This window comes from Chelonoidis abingdonii, chromosome 10 (genome assembly GCF_003597395.2).
Source record: "Chelonoidis abingdonii isolate Lonesome George chromosome 10, CheloAbing_2.0, whole genome shotgun sequence".
Taxonomy (NCBI): domain Eukaryota; kingdom Metazoa; phylum Chordata; order Testudines; family Testudinidae; genus Chelonoidis; species Chelonoidis abingdonii.
Window position 1 is genome coordinate 52,489,390 of NC_133778.1, and position 18,442 is coordinate 52,507,831.

Sequence of the window (18,442 nt, forward strand, 5' to 3'; positions counted from 1 at the left end):
GAACTGAAACTAACAGTACTCCATCTCTTTAAAAAAAAAAAAAAAAATTATTCCAGGGTCTTTTCTTCCAAAATTTAACAGATGGGAATCCTGTCTGTTTGGTTTTTCCCAATTTCTTAAACTGAATTCTCCTTTATTATAAAGTAGAAGAGTCTTTCTGCTCTGACTTAATTTTTAGACCAGTATACACCAGTCACTTCAATGGAGTTATTCCTGATTTACAGCAGCATAAGGCAGAGGGGAATCAGATCCCGGGAATCTTAATGGATATAAAATTGTATAAAACCACGCCAGCCCACTAATATGAGTATTCATTATATTATTCAAAACATTTGTCCAACTGACTTTCACACCACAAGGTAGGAACCTGAGGCAAAGGACTACTACCCAATATACTGTGGGGTAGGTGTTTGCTGATTTGTATCCTTTTGAATCATTGCAGTGTTTCCCCAAATTAATGCCTTTCTCCCTTTTACCAAGTTTTATTTTGTTATACACAGACTTAGCACTTGAGTCAATGCAGTGATGAAAAATGCCTGCCCCCTATCTACATTAGTTCTTTGAAATTAGTTGAACTGAGCTGTACTAGCAGACCAATGATAGATTTGCTGACGTATCTAATGAGAGTATTGGATGCACAAGGTATTCAGAATTTGGCCCTATGCAAATATCAGAAGCATTTTATGTTATAGAGTCTCCTTCATTAAACACATTTGTATATAATGTGTGACTTAATTCCGTGCAACCTCTAAAAAGTAGCACACCTGCTGTACTTACAAAGGAATAGTTTAAACTCTCTATATATAATTTTTTTTTCATATTTTAAAGGCTACCAAGTCTCATAAAATAATGGACTAAACTGTGTTCTCATCTCTCTTTATTCATGGAAACATGCCCATGTCTGTAATTTTGGATTGGGGCCAACCTACTTTTATCTGAGCCATGGAGATCATGAGCAAGAATCTCCTTTCAGAACTCCAGAGATGTCCACCTGGTTGATATGCAGAGGCATTTTCATTTCATACATATACAGACACCTTCTGCCATTGGTATTCTTCTGGTGCAGTAAGTTTTGTGTAGCTGTGGTAATGTACTCTGGCATACTTCTAACATATACTGGCAATTCTTTAGTAGCTCCTCCCTTGCACAAAATACATCGTGTATATATGCCAAGTAAAAATTGTATGATAACTGTTCACTTGTATATTTAACTAACAAACCTTACATCCACAGAGGCACTTCACACTTTGATTAAACTAGTGATGGGCAAGCCATGAGCAATGCAGCCACTTACCAAATGAGAGCCCTACCCCCTGTTCCTTTATTTCTAAGGAAAATGCTACAAACATCAGTTGACATCACTCTGAAACTTTTCACACCAAAAAAAAACATTCTAAAATAAAGAAAAGAGAATCTGTGTATTTACAAAATATTTAAAAGACAAAATTATTTCTTTAATATGATGCACCCATGAGTAGTTTCTTCTGAATTTGACAAATATTTAAAAAAACAAAACACTACTGAATTAGATTTTAACCTTTATTTAAGTGACTACCACAGTTCAGTGTTCTTACAATTTATAGTGCCACCTGTCTAAAGAAAATAAGAAACTGTAATTACCCTAAGAGGATATGCTGGAAAAGGAACTGAAACATTAATAACCTTTAGAGAAGGGAATGGTTTTTTGTTAAGGCTGGAATTTTTTCTTAAGAAGATCCTGTATAAATTGCTAATTCAGTGTAAATGAGCTGGCTTGGTAACATGCCTAGTGGACATGCATTCATTTTCCACATGTATTTTTAGTTATTTTTTACTTAGGATTAAAGATGAAACACAACAGGGATTGTTGACTATTTAGAAAATATAACTGGAAGAAACTAGGTAGTTTTGCAAACATAGAACACTGTGTCCTTATAGAAAAAAGAATCACATTTCACAGAATCACAATAATAAAGCACATTTTAAAGGTTAACTTTTGACCTTTTTACTGAGGCAAGGATACCAAAAGATGGATTCAGAGGGGGTGTTATGCCCCCAGAAAATGTGGGTAATCCACATTTTACCCTTTTATAATAGCTAATTTTCTGCATGAAGGATTTCAGGATTGATTCCTCTGAGTCCAAAAAGCCATAACATATGTCATGTTTCAAAAATAAAACTAAAGGACATAGTGGCCCACATTCTCTCCTACACTGACTTCTGCTCCGCACAGAATCACCATCAAGGGCCCAGCTGTGTCTCCATGATTAACTGGACCAGTCTGTGCTGGTGTAGGCCTAATAGTTGCTCTGACCCATACTAGATGGAAATGTAGGCCCAGGACCATACACCAGCTGGGGATGGCTAGAGCTTAGTTTGCTCAGGCCATGTTTCCTCTGTATGTCTTCCCATTCCTAATATGTTACTTGCATTAGAGGCAGTGATACAGGAGCAAGCAATGCTGGGTCTGAGCCAACTGACAGCCCCACCATATCAGCTAGGAATTCCCCTGGTTAGATCTGGCTGCTTTCCAGCCCCTTTGCACTGCTAGAATGACACATAAGGACAGAAGCCCAGGGGAGAATCTAACCTGGTATGTATGTTTTTGTTTTTTGTATGTCAAGTGTGTTTGTTTTTATATCACATGCTAGAATGTATCAGATACTAAAGTAGTTAGACAAAAATCCTAAAGAAAGAACAGATTTAGATGAGATTATCAGGAAAATAAGGTGATGGTAGTCTGGGGGCTGAGGAGGCCTGTGTGGACTAGTGTTATTCATAACACTCTTCTCATGTTTCTGTTATTCCTTAATCTATTAAGTATATCCAGACTATACCCTTTATACTTTATTCCCTTCCTTCAGAGGGATGTTAATGATAGCTATTTGTGGAACTGTCTGTTAGTATTTAGGTGCAGAGTGTTACCTTTCCATCTAAAAATCTCAGCACTATACAAAAGCCTCAGAATATACTTGTAGAGCCTTTTGGACAAATCAGCAAAGAAAGATCAGAGATTTTTCTCAAACCTGTATCACAAGTCAGTGACTGAAACAGGACCCAGATGTCCCGATTTCCAATCCTTTAACACCTACAAAATCCCATTGCTTCCCTAACTTAACTAGATTAGTAATTATGCACTGTTTAGAATTTACAGGACAAATTAAACATTAGATCAGACTCCTTACTTGACTTCTTGTGACTCTATATGGCATAGCAACTAGAACTTGCCCTCCCCCCCCAAAAGGGGCAAGGGCAAATATTTTATGGATTTTAATGAAATTTCCTCTACATTTTTGTCTATCAATTTTTTTTTTTAATCAACCAATTCTAAGAGCAACAGTTCTGGCTCAGAAAGAGGACAGTGATAGGTTAAAATACTCGCTATTCCACAAAGTTGAGCAAAAATAGCAGAAGAGGATCAACCTCGCGGTGCAACTCTTAGCAATGTAATACTATCGTATCAGTGCTGTGCCTAAATGTGAATCGCTACAAGGCTACATATTTTTATGACAGAAAAAGGAGGAGGCAACAGGAGCCCTTAGGGCCACATCTTTTAAGGAATTTGCTAAACTCTGTCTCTTCTGCAAACACCAGCAGCTTTTTCAGCAGAAAGATGAAAATCAGTAGTGGCTAAACCACCAGCCTTGGGCTTTTGGTCTTTGTCTCAGTGGAGTGTTAGTCTTGGCTGCTGTGTCACAAATGAGATGGCAGTCTATGCTGTTTGTTCTGCATTACTGTTCGTTTGGCCCCATTTACTAGAAGGCCCTAATATGCAGCATTCCTTTGCCATGGGGACTACCTTTAACATTTGGACTAATTGCTCTACTACTTTAGTACAGAGCAAGCAATATTCAGCATCCTGAAGTTATTGAATGAAAAATAGTCATTGATTCTTATGATTCACTTACTGGATTGTGTTGTAATTGTTTTTATTAAAATATCAAATTGCACGTAGCCCTCCATCATATGGAAAATAAACTATTGTGTTTGGATGAAGAAGGCTATCTGGTAGAGCTATAGCTCTTTCTTCGCTATTGCATTTAGGCCCTGATTCATTCAGCCAAGCACTTAAACACATGCTTAATTTTAAGCTGCAGCCTCATTAACTCAATGGGACTTCAGCATGTGCTTAAACTAAAGCACCCAGAAAAAAGGTTTCACCATGACTAGATGAACATACGTGCTTGAAGGTATGTTCCTCTACGCTAGCATGGGGTGTGGTCAGAAACTGAGATGTGCATGGTTAGGCCAGGGATCAGGACCAGGAGCCAGAGCAGGAATCAAAGGGGTTGGAACAGGGCAGGAACAGCTTAGATGAGTTCCTCTCTCCTCATGTGCTGCAGACATTGTTGAGGTCAGTTGAAATGTTCCAGCTAACAGGCCCTAAACTGGAACGTCAAGGGACTAGGGGCAGGGCTTTCTTACTTCAGGCCCTTGCTGCTTTGCTTCAGTCTCACACATCACAATTATGGCACAGTGCAAAAGGTCGCTCACCTCCCCCCTGACGTGTGACCAAAAGAGGGCTGGGGATGTGGACAAAGGATCATTTGCTTTTTGGGGAGTTGCCCCTTTTCGCTCTCAGAATGTCTAAACTTACTGTAGTGCCACATGAGTATTACAACATGTTGTACAAGTTCCCTGAGCAATGATTAACTGAGTTTTCATAAATCTGAACACAAACAAATGAAATGACAGACATTTGCCAGGTGATTATTTAAGATTCGGTACAATAAATGTCAATGAAAGAAGAACACTGTGCAGAGTATAAAACAAAGCAGCATCCTTTTGAACCACCCTGCCTGTGTCACTTCCTTTCTCAGGATCTGCCAAGCATAAAATACAGCTTTTCTCCCTCACTAATAGGAAGAAAGTGGAGAAGAAAGAGGATCAAATTCTCCATTGCTCACTGTCCCCCTTACATTGCTCCAGCACCATGCAGAGAGTGGGAAACTAGTGGAAACAGTTCCCTGGAAGTTCTTGCCCATGAAGGCGTCCTCTTGGCTGACATGGAGCCAGTTAGGGCAGGTCAGCCAGGAAAAGAGGAAATGTTCTGGGTATAAGGAAAATGTTTTGTTTTTGCTATTCTCTGCTTCCTACAGCTCATAGGGGGCCAGGAGAAGCAAAGTATAAATGAGCAATTTCAATGCTACTCTAACTTACATGGGGCCAGGGAGGCCTCTAACTGCCACAGGAGTGGAAAGATGTCTTAAAACCTCCTTTGCCCGTTACTGTACTGAGTTCAAAAATAGAGCAGCACAGAATCATGCCAAATGGCTTAAGATACTGGAGTAACGAACTCTCCACTATGGATGTACTTTTTCTTGTGCTTGGAGCCAGGGGAGGCTCTATGGTTTTTTGCTGGCCCAAGCTGGCAGTCAGGGAGCCTTCAGGAGTGTTTCTCTGGGAGGTCTGCCGGTCACGCGGATTTGGCGGTGGGATGATTTGCATGATTGGAATGGTAAAATTACTAGTCATAACCTGCTTAGAAAGTATAGAATCAGGAAAAGAGGCAGGGTGGAGGTGGATGTAGTGGTACACTACACAAAGATGTCATTACTTGTTTGAGAGTTATTGATCACTTGGAACCACAGAATAATTAGAGAATGTACCCAACAGGAGGTAACCTTAATTTGCACCTTATTAGGATAGATAAAGATGACTTAATCCCTATACTGGATGTTGGTTGCTGTCTAGGGACCAGTGATCATGACCCAATTACATTTAATGTGGCCAAACAGAAGATAGTTCCTATCAGTAACATATATATACTTAGTGCTTCAAAAGTGCTAAATTCCCAAAGCTGAGGAAAATTCTGAATGAAATTGAGTAGGAGAAAAAATTTAGACAAAAAAATACTAGAAAATTGAGAGTAATTTAAGATGAATTCACTAGATGGCCAAAAAAGCCATGATTCCACAATCAAGAAAGAGGTCAACTTTAGCTAAAAGCTCCTCCTGGTTCAGTGGAAAAGTGAAGGCAGAAATTAGAAATCAAAAAACAATATGTAATAAGTGGAGGAGGAGGGGAAATAAGTGTCCGTCACTATAAATTAGAATTTATGAAGTATAGAAAGGTGATAGGGGAAGCTAAAGACATGGAAAAAATTCAAGTCTGCTAGGGCTAAGGACAACTAGAAGGCATTTTAAAGTATATTAGGAACAAAAGAAATCCTAGCAAGTGTATAGGCCCATTGCTAAATGGAGATGGCAAAATTGTTAAAGATGCAGAAGTGTTCAATAAATACTCCTGTTCTGTATATGGAAAGAAGTAGGATGATGTGTTTAACAGGGTCGTCTGCTCCTTTTGGACCAGACAGCTCTATTCAGAGACTTCAGTAATTTCCAGAACAAATTTACTCAGTGTGCAAGTAAAAAATGATTGAGCTAAATTCCTTCCCTATGCGAGCTCATGCTTGGCGTAGGTAGGTGGGCAAGGACGAGGGAAGGCAAATGTTGGTCTAAGCGACTTTTATTCCACCACTGACCCTGGGGGTAGTGAGGCCCAAACTAAGCCTAGGCCCCAAGTAAAGAGGCCAACCTAACACCTCTAGAACAGTCCTTAGGAAGGGATATGGTGGAGGGAGGGGAGAGGAAACATAGTGCAAAGCTGCCATCCAAAGACCCCCTGCACTGGGGGAATCCTCAGCTCCCTTATTACGTAAGTTTTAAGTCACCTGTGCACCACTGGAACAGTACAAAAGATACTCAAGGAAGGATCCGGTCTAATGTTTCCAAGTGCTAGCCCTGCAAATTCAACCCATGCACTGAAAATCAAGCTTGTTTCTTACTTTCTCATACATCTCTGCCAATAGTACAGATTCTACAGACCAAATTCAGCACTCATGATTAAGGTTAAAATTTTGTCACAGTTATATTTAGTAAAAGTCATGGACAGGTCACAGGCAATAAATAAGAATTCATGGAAGCCCAGTCCCACCAGCAGGAGCCACAACCCCTCCGTGTGAGGCTGAAGCCCAGTCCACACTGCCAGGGGCTGACAGCCCAAACTCCACTGCCTGCCCTCGGGTGGGGGGAGACTGACAGCTGGAGTGCCACAGCACAGGAGGGCTGAAAGCCTAAGCCCTGCCACCAGGGTGGAGGGGACTGATAGCCCAAGCCCCGCCACCTGCGACTCACCAAACGGCAGCCTGAGCCCCTGTTATAAACAGATAGCTAAGGGTTAATGTTTCTTTTACCTGTAAAGGGTTAACAAAGGGAACCAAACACCTGATCAGAGGACCAATCAGGAAACAAGATTTTTCAAATCTCAAGGGAGGGAAGTTTTGGGTGTGTGTTCTTTGTCTCGTCTTTGTTGCTCTCTAGTCTCTGAGGGGATCACTCTATCTCCAGGCTTTCTAATCTTCTATTTTCCAGCTTGTAAGTACTAAGTAGAAAGACAATGAGGCTTTATTGTTTTTTTGTTTATTGTAGTTGCGAGTTAATTGTATTTTTTTTGGATAGGCTGTTTATTCATTTTTTCTTTTAAGCAATACGCTGTATTGTCACCTTGATACAGCAACCTTTTTATTGTCTTTTTCTTCTTTTTTATATAAGCTTTCTTTTTAGACCTGTTGGATTTTTTCTGTTGTGGGCTCAAGGGATTGAGTCTGCAGTCACTAGGGAATTGGTGGAGGAAGGGAGATGGAGAGAATCTCTTGTGTTGAGTTACAAAGCTTGATTTGCAGGGATCTGAGTGGGGTGAGGAAGAAACCTGATCTCTCTGGTTTGCGTTTCAAGGAATTGAAACAGGGTGATTTCCAGGGTCATCCAGGGAGGAAGTACGAGGAAAAGGGAGGGGGTTATTTCCCTTTGTTGTGAGACTCAGGGCATCTGAGTCTTGGGGTCTCCCCAGGGAAGGTTTTGGGGAGACCAGAGTGAGCCAGGCACTGGAATTCCTGGCTGGTGGCAGCGCTATCAGATCTAAGCTGGTAATTAAGCTTGAAGGTTTTATGCTAGCATCTCATTTTCTGAACTCTAAGGTTCAGAACTGAGTAGGAAGTTATGACAGCACCATCACCTGGGGTTGACAGCCAAAACTCTGAAGTCACAGAGATTACAAAAAATCACAGAATCCGTGACCTCTGTAGCAGACTTGTAGCCTTACTCATGAATGCCTCTAGATCCCTAACATCTTTAAATAGAATGTTATGTCAGTCAGGTTTGGTGAGGACAGTTGCACATTAAGTATGTCTGTGTTGCGTTCAATTCAGCGGCCTAGGTGTCCCATAAATCAGAATGTGGAAAGAATATGCAATGTGAAGAATGGAGGGAATGGGGGAGGAGAAATGTCATTATGAAATGCCTGCATTTCAGCCTTGTTTGAACAGAAGCATCTGGAAAAGGCATGTGTTGAGGTAGAAATGCCCTTTTAGCTAAAACACTTCCCCGCCCCCCACCCCGCCCTTCTAGACACCTCAAGGCATATGGGATGGGCAGCTACCACAAATCTCTCTCATGCATCCAAAGAAAGACAATCTCTGAAACTGAGAAACTACCCCTTCTGCTATAATACTCACATCTACCATTTGGCACTCATGAGAAGAGAGAGATTTTTAGATCATGCAAAATGCACATGAATGTTCTATTTTGCCACAGTTTTAAAAACTTTATGAAACATTCGATTCAAAAATCTAATTAGCCATATTTTCCTTTTATGATCATAATAATCAGAGAAGGGTTAAGGCTATCAGTTTTGCATAAAATTTGGATTACATTAGAAGTACCAAACAACACTCCCCTTTAGATCCACAGAAAGGCTTGTTATAATTTCACAAAATAATATTTAATATTTTGTATCCATCTTAGAATCAAATAAAAGCTTGTAAAGGAAATTTGTTTGGGAAACTGATGGTGCAGAGAAAAGAGATTGTATCTGCATCCATCATTCTCAAACAAATTTTCTTTGCGAGCTTTTATTTGATTCTAAGACGTATATAAAATATAAATGTTGTTGATTTGAATTTTTATACGTAATGAACAAGGAACTAAAGAAAACGGTTAGGTTATTTCTTTGTTAAAGATCTATTGTGAAGAGGGGAAGGGATAAACTAAATTATATACAGTATTGTTTGCTTTCCATAGTTCACCCAGTAACTAAAGGGCTAATTACCTCAATAGATTTTACTAGTAATTTACTTTGCCTTCTGCCTAAAGATCTCAAAGCATTACAAACATTAATGATGCATATGAGTTAAACCGCTGTCTGTGTGAGATACTGTATTACTATTTGCTGAAAAAGCTTGGGAACAGAAAAAGTATTCACACAGTTATAAGCATAGTTATAGGTCACACTTACGTTTAGTCTGTGCAACCACCGTAAAAAACAAAAGAAAACAACCCAACCAAACTCAGCTGACTTCTTAAATGGTTAGATTGCTATACTGATTTTTATCACTTTTTGTGCTACCTTCTAGTTTGTTAAAAATACAGGTGTGCTTTGTAATTCTCCAATACACAACAGGTCTTTCCTCAACAAAGAGGATTGCTAACTGCCTAATGTCAACCTCTTCATAACAATCATCCAAAATGATCCTTCAAAAATCTCATCTAGCTAGGGAGAAGTAGAGAAAATTGACCTAACTAGTCCACAGTATGGTTTCAATTAATCTTGTATAGGGAATTTGCAAGATACTATAATGGTATGTACAGAAAAAAATTCATAGGTGGATAAATAGATCTATATCCCCTTCAACACTGAAGCTTCTCAGGTAAATTACAACAGCTATAAATGCAAAAATGTCCAAGTTGCTTTTATGTGGTCACTTCCTAAGTGTTTTAACTGAAGAACAAGTCAATGAAAACACAATAGTAATAAATCTAGTTTTGTAAGGAGTAAAGAGTTCTCTGTACACCTTCTTCAAATCAATGTCAGACTACAGATAAATACACAATACGTAAAGACCACAAAATAGTCTAATTTATGTACTTGCTCCATGTGATGGCTTTCTTCATGCAATAGCATGAACTATTGGCACAGGTTTGTTAAAATGTTCATCAGAGTACAGTAAAAGCATTAAAGAGGTATCTTAAATATCACATAGTAAGACATTTTTTCTATTGTTACAAATGAAGCAGTAATAAAGATATTAGAGAAAATTGTTTACATTCTTCTACATTTCAAAGCACTTTGTGTGGAATAATTTTCACTGTTTCTCCTGTTTAATCAGTTTTCCCTTTTGTATGCATCTTACACAACAGTGGAGGAAAAAAAAACATGATTGCACAGCAACAAAATGGCAAAAAAATGGAAGGACAGGTGCAATAGTACCTGGAAATCCAGCCAAATTTAAAAGTGAGTTAGAAATCATTTTGAGTTGCCAGTGTCCCTTTAGGTATTATGAAAACTCCTTAGAGAAGTTACTGAATTGGTCTAAAACCAAACATACTGCAAAATCAGTTTTCCCGAATAATGTTTGCTATAGGAAGATCTAAATGACTCGAAATAAAATATTATGATAATATAAACTGCTACAAAGATAATGGAGAGGAAGGATAGTCCAAGTAGTTAAGATGCTGACTGGGCCACAGGAGACCCATTTCTCGATTCTCTGCTCAGCCACGATTTCAACAGCTTCCAACCCACCATCAACCTCAGCCTAGACCAATCTACACGGGAGGTCTACTTCCTAGACACTATGGTACAAATAAGTGATAGTCATGTTAACACCACCCTATACCGAAAACCCACCAACTGCTATGCCTACCTTCATGCCTCCATCTTCCATCCCAGACACACCACACGATCCATCATCTACAGCCAAGCACTGAGGTATAACTGCATTTGCTCCAACACCTACAAGATCTTCACCAAGCATTCTCAAAACTACAATACCCGCATGAGGAAATAAGGAAACAAATCAACAGAGCCAGATGTGTACCCAGAAGCCTCCTTGTGCCAGAACAAGCGAAGAAGAAACCAACAGAACTCCACTGCCATCACCTACAGTCCTCAGCTAAACTCCCAACGCATTCATCAGTGACTACAACCCATTCCTGGACAATTGATCCCTTCCTTTCACGGCCTTGGGGGGCAGGCCAGTCCTCGGCCACAGAAAACCAGCAACCTTAGACTAATTTTCACCAGCATCCACACCGCACCATAGTAACTCTAGTCAGGAACCATCAAGAACAACCCTCGTGCCAACTCTGTCGCACATCTCACCATTGACACTCACAGAACACAAACTTACAGATCAGCCAATTCACGGTTGTTCCTTGCCGTCACCAATGTAAATAGCGCTCTTGTGCAGCATGCCCCTTCTATGTACATGGCAACTGGACAATCCCTACGTAAAAGGATAAAATGGACCCAAGTCAGATTTATTAGGAATGGCAATTACAAAACCTGTAGGGAGAACACTTCAACCTCCCTTGGACACACAATAGCAGATTTAAGGAGCCATTTGCAGCAACAAAAACTTCAGGACAGACTCCAAGAGAACTGCTGAACTTCAGTTTCATTTGCAAATTGACACCATTCAGCTCAGGATTAAACAAAGACTGTGAATGGCTAGCCAACTACAAAAGCAGTTCCTCCTCCCTAGGTGTTGACACCTCAACTGCTAGAAGAGGGCCTCCTCCTCCCTGATTGAACTAACCTAGTTATCTCTAGACTGATTCTTGCCTGCATATTTATACTTGCCTCTGGAAATTTCCACCACATGCTTCTGACGAAGTGGGTATTCACCCACAAAAGCTTATGGTCCAATACTTCTGTTAGTCTATAAGGTGCCACAGGATGCTGTCAGTTTTTACAGATCCAGACTAACACAGCTACCCCTCTGATCCTTGCTCCACCACGGACATCCTGTGACTTTGACAAGTCACTCAGGGCCAGATTTTTAACTCCTATTGGGAATTAGGTGCCTACGCACTTTGAAAATCTGACTAGGTACCCCTCTGTATCTTTAGATGTCTAAAATGTCTGTAAAAATCTGCCCCTACTCCCTCTGGCCCAGATCCTCAATGGTATTTAGGTATCTAACTCCCATTGATTTTTCCATGAGAATGAGGTGCCTAAACACCTTCTGAGGCTCTGGGCTCAGTTCCCCATCTGTAAAATTAGGATAACCATATTTCCCTTCTTCACAGGAATATTATGAGGATAAATAAATTAAATTATATTATGAGTTGGTAAAGTAGTGGGGGGAGGGTGCACATAAGTACCTAAACCAGCAGTTTAACATTATTATAGAAGTTAGAATTGAAACCTCTCCCTCCACAAAAACAGAATTTAGCTTTACACTGGGTATCCAGATTCTTCCCAACTAAAGGTTGCAACAGACCAGAAACCCAAGAACTAAATTTATTTTGCACAAAATCAAGCAGATTATAGCCACCCTTATCTTTAATGATGCATATTCAGTTGCTATGACAAATCTCACATGTACTGCCCCAGCTTGGTCAGATTGAACTGGAACACTGTACACTAGGATCTGTGATGGATGCATGACATTGTCTTAACGAGGATGGTGGCCATGAGACACATTATAAAACTCCAAGAGCTGGACAACAAACTATCTACTTGTATGTGCAACTGCTGTAATTTAATGCAAAGAGGTGATATTGGGGTGGTGGGACTGAGGTAAATAATAGAAGGACATTGTGTAGCTCAAGTCATTAAATTATATTCTTTTCTCTAAGCTACATAATTACTAACTTGAAGAAATGCAAAAAAAAAAAGTGACAGCACTTTCCCATAATTTTTATCTTTAAAACAGTGAAGCCTATTAGTGCTATTTTTATGCAAGTTGATTCATTTTGATAGTGATATATTTTCAATCTCTTTAGTAAATCCAGGGCTAACAGAGAGGAGCTCCATTTTGCCTTAAAAGTTAGTCTGAGTTACACTTCCAGAAGTCAGCATAATGCTCTTAACTAATATCTTAATAATGAAGCAATATTGCCATCTGCAGGTCACTTCTAACTATTAAAACATTTTGAACAAAATGGTTTACTTTTTGAACAACATACTGAATAAATACAACTACTGAAGATGGCTGGCTACAAGTCACTCTGTTCTCTTTTTACTGAAACTTTATAATCAATAATGATGCATATGCTGTACACATTGACCCATCACATCATTTTATACTCTTCAAATTGATGTTTTCTGACATATTAAATATTCACTTCCTTCTCTTTTGAGGCAATATTAAATGTACATTGAATATTTTGGTTTTATCTGTGAAATTCCTTACAAAAATGTTAATCATTTACTCTTCATAAAAGATCCTGTAATTCTTCCATACATACAGAAAAGCTTAGGGAAAAAAAAGCTCATGAAAATTTCATGTTAGTGAGATGAATAATTCAGTCACCTTGAAAATGTGTTTGAATATTTTCAGAACAAGATTTTTAAAGTATTTCTAGGTCTGGTTTATGAATATTGCCACTCTAAAAATCACACTGTTGTCTCATCTTACTTTTTCTTTCTATGAGAGTAACAGTGCTATTATTAATGAGGGAATGTCAGAATGATTAATATGGTAACATTCTAGCCTGCTGCTGGGAAATGTGATTATAAAATAGACCTTCTTGCTTAATGGATCTGCTCACTGTATATATTCAGTCATATCTACTGATTTTAGTGACAATAATTAGTTCTTGCTGTTTTGTAGTGATCTTTCCACTGCAGAACCAACAGAATTATAGGAGAATGAGCTAGATTTTAAACAGGCTCTTGCATCAACATAATTACTAATGAAGTACCATTTTCTGTTGGTGATATATATGGAAAAAATAATCCTGAATGACTCCAGATACCGGCCTGAGTTTGGAGATCTGGCAGTCATAAAATTTTGACTTGTAAATTGAACAAATCTGAGTGGGAAGTCAATGGGACATAATAAATAAAATCCACTTTTACAAATCCACCTTTCTAAGCAGAAGCACTTTTTAACAGAATATAAAGTCACACTTTAAATAATAAATATGACTTTAATACATGGTGAATCACTGGGTAGAGAGTGCTTGAGTCCAACAGGTCAATGCCTTGCTCATAGGGCCCATGTGGGTAACAACTAATAATCATTTATTAATTATTTCTAAATGTATCCTTCACATGGTGTGCCCTAAACAAATAGATGTTCTGACTTATTATGCAAAGAAAACAGTCAAACGATTATAAATGCTTGAAAATGCACCAAGTAAACAAGCTGAAAATTCTGTGTTGTAAGTTCTCTCAGGTCATTATCTGGAATGTTACACGTAACCAGTGTAGCGATCTGAGACAGAAGGGTGATGGCAGAGCGCTCTCGGGTGGCACGGCAGGGTCACAGTGGAACGGGTATTTTTAGGCAACTTGAAAAGTGCATTTAACGCCAGGTTTACCGTGGCCCGATGATAACCGGGAAAGTCACCGGTGTAACCAGACAGGGGTTATGCTACCTCCCTCTGCCACCCGCTGGCAGGCGCGTCACCAGGCACTGCCCCAGCCCTTGGGAGCCCCCACCAGGTACCTTCATCCCTTATTCTCCTGGTCTCTGGGCCCGTAACCCCCATCTAGCCGCTCCCCTTCAGCCCCTCACGCCCTGCCCCTTCATGCCTGTCCTGGGTCCCGCTCCCTCGCCTACACCTAGCTCGCGCCCTGCCCTGCCGCCTCTTTCCCGCACCATGGCCTGCGCGCCCCCTCTCGGAGCGCGTCCTCCACCCCGCGTCGTTGTTAGGCGACGACGCTCTCACCCCGCCGCCCTTGGCAGGCCCCGTCCCCTGTGGAGGCCCCCGCCCGCCAGTCTGAGCGTGAGGTGACTGTCCCAGTGCCTGACCCCGCAGTCCCATTCCCAGACGCGCTCGGCCCCTAGACCGGGCAGAAGCAGCTACGCGGTGGCGGTAGCGTCCTCTGCGGCCAACGCCTTTGTCCCTCTCCGAGCCTCGCTGTTCTGGCTCAGGCGCGGCGCGGGCGCAGCGGCGAGCGCTGGGTCCTGCGTGGCGGTGGGCGGAGCAGGAAGCGATCGCGGGGAGGGGGCACCTCGGGAGCAGCTGCGGAGAGGGGAGCAGGCCCTGGCTCGTCGGGGGGAGGCCACTGAGATGCCGCTGTTCGCCCCCAACCCCTTCGAGCAGGATGTGGGTGAGTGAGCGAGCGAGCGAGCGAGCCAGTGTCCGGAGTGCGAGTGGACGGGGGGGGTACTCTGTCCCTGAGCGGCGGGCTGGGGGGGCTACTTTGTCCCTGAGCGGCGGGGTGGTTGGGTTGGGGGGTGTGTGTACTCTGTCCCTGAGCGGCGGGGTGGGGTGGGTTGGGTTGGGCGAGTGGGGGCACTCTGTCCTGAGCGGCGGGGTGGGTTGGGTTGGGGGGGGGCACTCTGTCCCTGAGCGGCGGGGTGGGTTGGGTTGGAGGGGGGCACTCTGTCCCTGAGGGCGGGGTGGGTTGGGTTGGGGGGGGCACTTGTCCTGCGGCGGGGTGGGTTGGTTGGAGGGGGGGCACTCTGTCCTGAGGCGGGCGGGGTGGGTTGGGTTGGGTTGGAGGGGGCACTCTGCCTGAGCGGCGGGGTGGGTGGGTGAGGGGGGCACTCTGTCCTGAGCGGCGGGGTGGGGTTGGGTTGGAGGGGGCACTCTGTCCCTGAGCGGCGGGGTGGGGTGGGTTGGGTTGGGCTGGAGTGGGGGCACTCTGTCCCTGAGCGGCGGGTGGGGTGGTTGGAGTGGGTGGCACTCTGTCCCTGAGCGGCGGGGTGGGGTGCGGTGCGGTGGGAGGGGTTGGGGTGGGGGGGCACTCTGTCCCCGAGCGGAGCGGGCAGGGCCGTTTTGTTTTCCTGCTTGACGTTGGGAATGGAGTGGGTGTGTCGGGGGGTGACTATGACTGGGCGCTGCTGCACAGCTGAACCCTGTGGCGTAGTCCGGTGCAGAGGCCGACGGTGTTTAACACACAGCAGAGACCACGAGGTATAGTCCCCAAGAACTGCCCTGAGCAACGCCCCCCGCACCCCACCCGCCATGTACCGGGCACCTATAGGTACCAGAGGAGATGGCAAACGTGTATTGCTTCCGTGGATTCCTGTGTGTGCGTGCGACCCTTGGCCTGCTTTCCTGTGGATCCAAAGTTATTGACTCTTAGAAGTTTAACATCATTAAACCAAGTTGCAGAATTTAAGAAAAAATATCATGTATTTTTCTGACTAAGCTCAATGAATAACTGGAGAGTGTGTTAGCCTATAAGGCTTGTGATAGTCATTGTTTGAAAATTCTTAGCTAATATGCTGCCTTCTTTTTGACAACAAGACTCAAAATGGCATGTTATGTTCATGTACAGCCGATTTATATATTCAGACTGTAGGAAGATGTCTAATGTACAGCCTACAGTTTAGGAAAAGGTTCCATGGCAAGACTGTAATTGGTTTTCTTCAGAAAACTTAATGCCGTTGGAGACTTTTACAAATAAGATGTGCAGACTATATTGCAACTGCATGCAATGTTTTAGCATGCATCTTGGGACTCTTACTGGTTTTATGTGGTTGTTTTTTTCTGTAGCACTTTTACACTAAGAATCAGGTGCCACAAGTACTCCTGTTCTTTTTGCGGATACAGACTAACACGGCTGCTACTCTCAAACCTGTATTTGACTTTGTGATGGCTGGTTAGTAACTGGTATGTTGTAGCCCCTGAAGAGAGGTTAACCACAGATGCTAGGCCCCAGTCAGACTTGCTGGGAACATCACGGTGCTGTGCAGAGGGGCTACAAACCTAAACCCCTAGTCTGGAGGAAGAATGATGCTCCTCCACCAGTTACGGCTGGAAGCCTGAAACCTTGAGTGAGAGCCCTTGAGGAGGATGAGGAGGGGTCTCAAAGATGCAGTTAACTCTGAAAGTGTGACACAGATCACTAGCATTCTGATATGAAAGTCAGAGGAGTGGCTGCATATGCAAGTTTGAGCGGAGTTAAGTGGTACATTTGTTTGGCATTTCCATCTCCAAAGAGCTGGGATGAAATCCTGGCTCGACTGAAGTGTATTGGGCCAGATTTTCACCCTGGTTTTAATATCTGCCAGTAAAATGTCTGGTGGAAATGAATTTGGTGGCATCAAATTAATCCTTAGCAGTCATCTGTCCATGTTACAAAATCATCAAGCAGTCCTGTTTAGATGGAGCCACTGACAGTATGTCTATGCAGGGATAAAAAGCCTGCAGCTGGCCTGGGTCAGCTGACTCTGGCTCACAGGGCTCATGTTTCGCAGCTGAAAAATTGCTGTGCAGATGTTTGGGCTTCAGCTGGAAGCAGAGCTCTGGGACACGCTCCTCCCCTTGCACAGTCCCAGAGCTCAGGCTCCAGCCTGATCCCAAACGTCTACACAGCAATTTTTAGTCTTGTGATCCCAGGCCAGACAGTATGATCCATCCTTCACTTTACTGAGCATTAAACTTTAACTGTAAACTAATCAGAGATATATGTAATAGAAAAAAACAATGAAAAAGTTTACCAATTCAGTATAAAATCCCATTAAAATTTAAATTTGTTCTATGTTGGCATTTTAAATAGAGTTCAACATTTTTTTTTTGGCCAATTGTGGAATATTCTACACTATATGATATTTTAATGAAAACTGTGCTGCTTATGCTCTTATTCTACTATTTAAGCTAGTAGAGTGGAAGAAATGCTAACCAATTTTAAACACTTGTTTTATTAACTTCAAAGTGTGCATGCTAACAGGGTTCCCTTCATTTTCCTTTCCTACAAAACCTATTATGAGTTGATGATGATGACATATGATTGAGGTGAAGGTATAAACCTGCCAGACCAGCTATGCATGAGTTCAGTTCATTCTATTTGAAAAGCCTCATGAGGTCTGTTTGCCTGCACCAATGAGGACACTTTTAAATGTCTCTGTGGTATATTTGCATGAGTCAAGGTTTGCAGGACCGGGGACCTCAATTTAACTTTTGTCTAGAATACTGGTGAAAAGTTAAGAGCTTGGAATTGCGAAATGCATTAATATTTAAATGTGCTGTTCTTTAAACATGATCCAGCTACTGTGTACATGTTTTGTATGGTTATGTAGTTAAACCAGGACACACAAGTGGTGGCTTTACAAATAATAGGGCCGAATCCTGCAGTACCTTTTCATGCAAAACACTGGTTGATGGATGTGTGAATCTTGCCAAAAAAAGGATTTGTCCCTTAAGGGCCCTTTTTAATAATAGCTTAGGATGTCAAAAATACTAAAATACCTGCATGCATATTTTACAATAGCATATTGCTGCTTTTGTGTTGTTTTTATGGCTGTAACCCATATCTATGACTAACTGCCTTTTTATCTGTAAAAAGCAAAAAAGAGTCCTGTGGCACCTTATAGACTAACAGATGTATCGGAGCATAAGCTTTCGTGGATGAATACCCACTTTGTCAGACGCATGTCTGATGCTTACCTTTTTATCTTTTTTTTTTTTTCTTGGTGTCCTTTATACTTGTGAAATTGGATTTGTTGCTGTTTTCTTGAAATACTTTTGAAAAACATATTAAACAGGATTTTACTTTG

General features: G+C 41.8%; 1 protein-coding gene across 3 annotated transcripts in view; it reads left to right on the forward strand.

The window, feature by feature from the left end:
- Positions 1-14,900: 14,900 nt before the first annotated feature.
- STAM2 (signal transducing adaptor molecule 2) overlaps positions 14,901-18,442 on the forward strand; it is a 39,908-nt gene continuing 36,366 nt past the window's right edge. For 2 of the 3 annotated variants that reach the window (XM_032783743.2, XM_032783744.2), the window contains exon 1: positions 14,901-15,045. In XM_032783743.2, coding sequence (XP_032639634.1) covers positions 15,006-15,045 — 40 coding nt within the window. In that variant the 5' untranslated portion in view covers positions 14,901-15,005. The remainder of the gene's footprint in view (positions 15,046-18,442) is intronic. The other variant, XM_032783746.2, reaches the window with a different exon arrangement.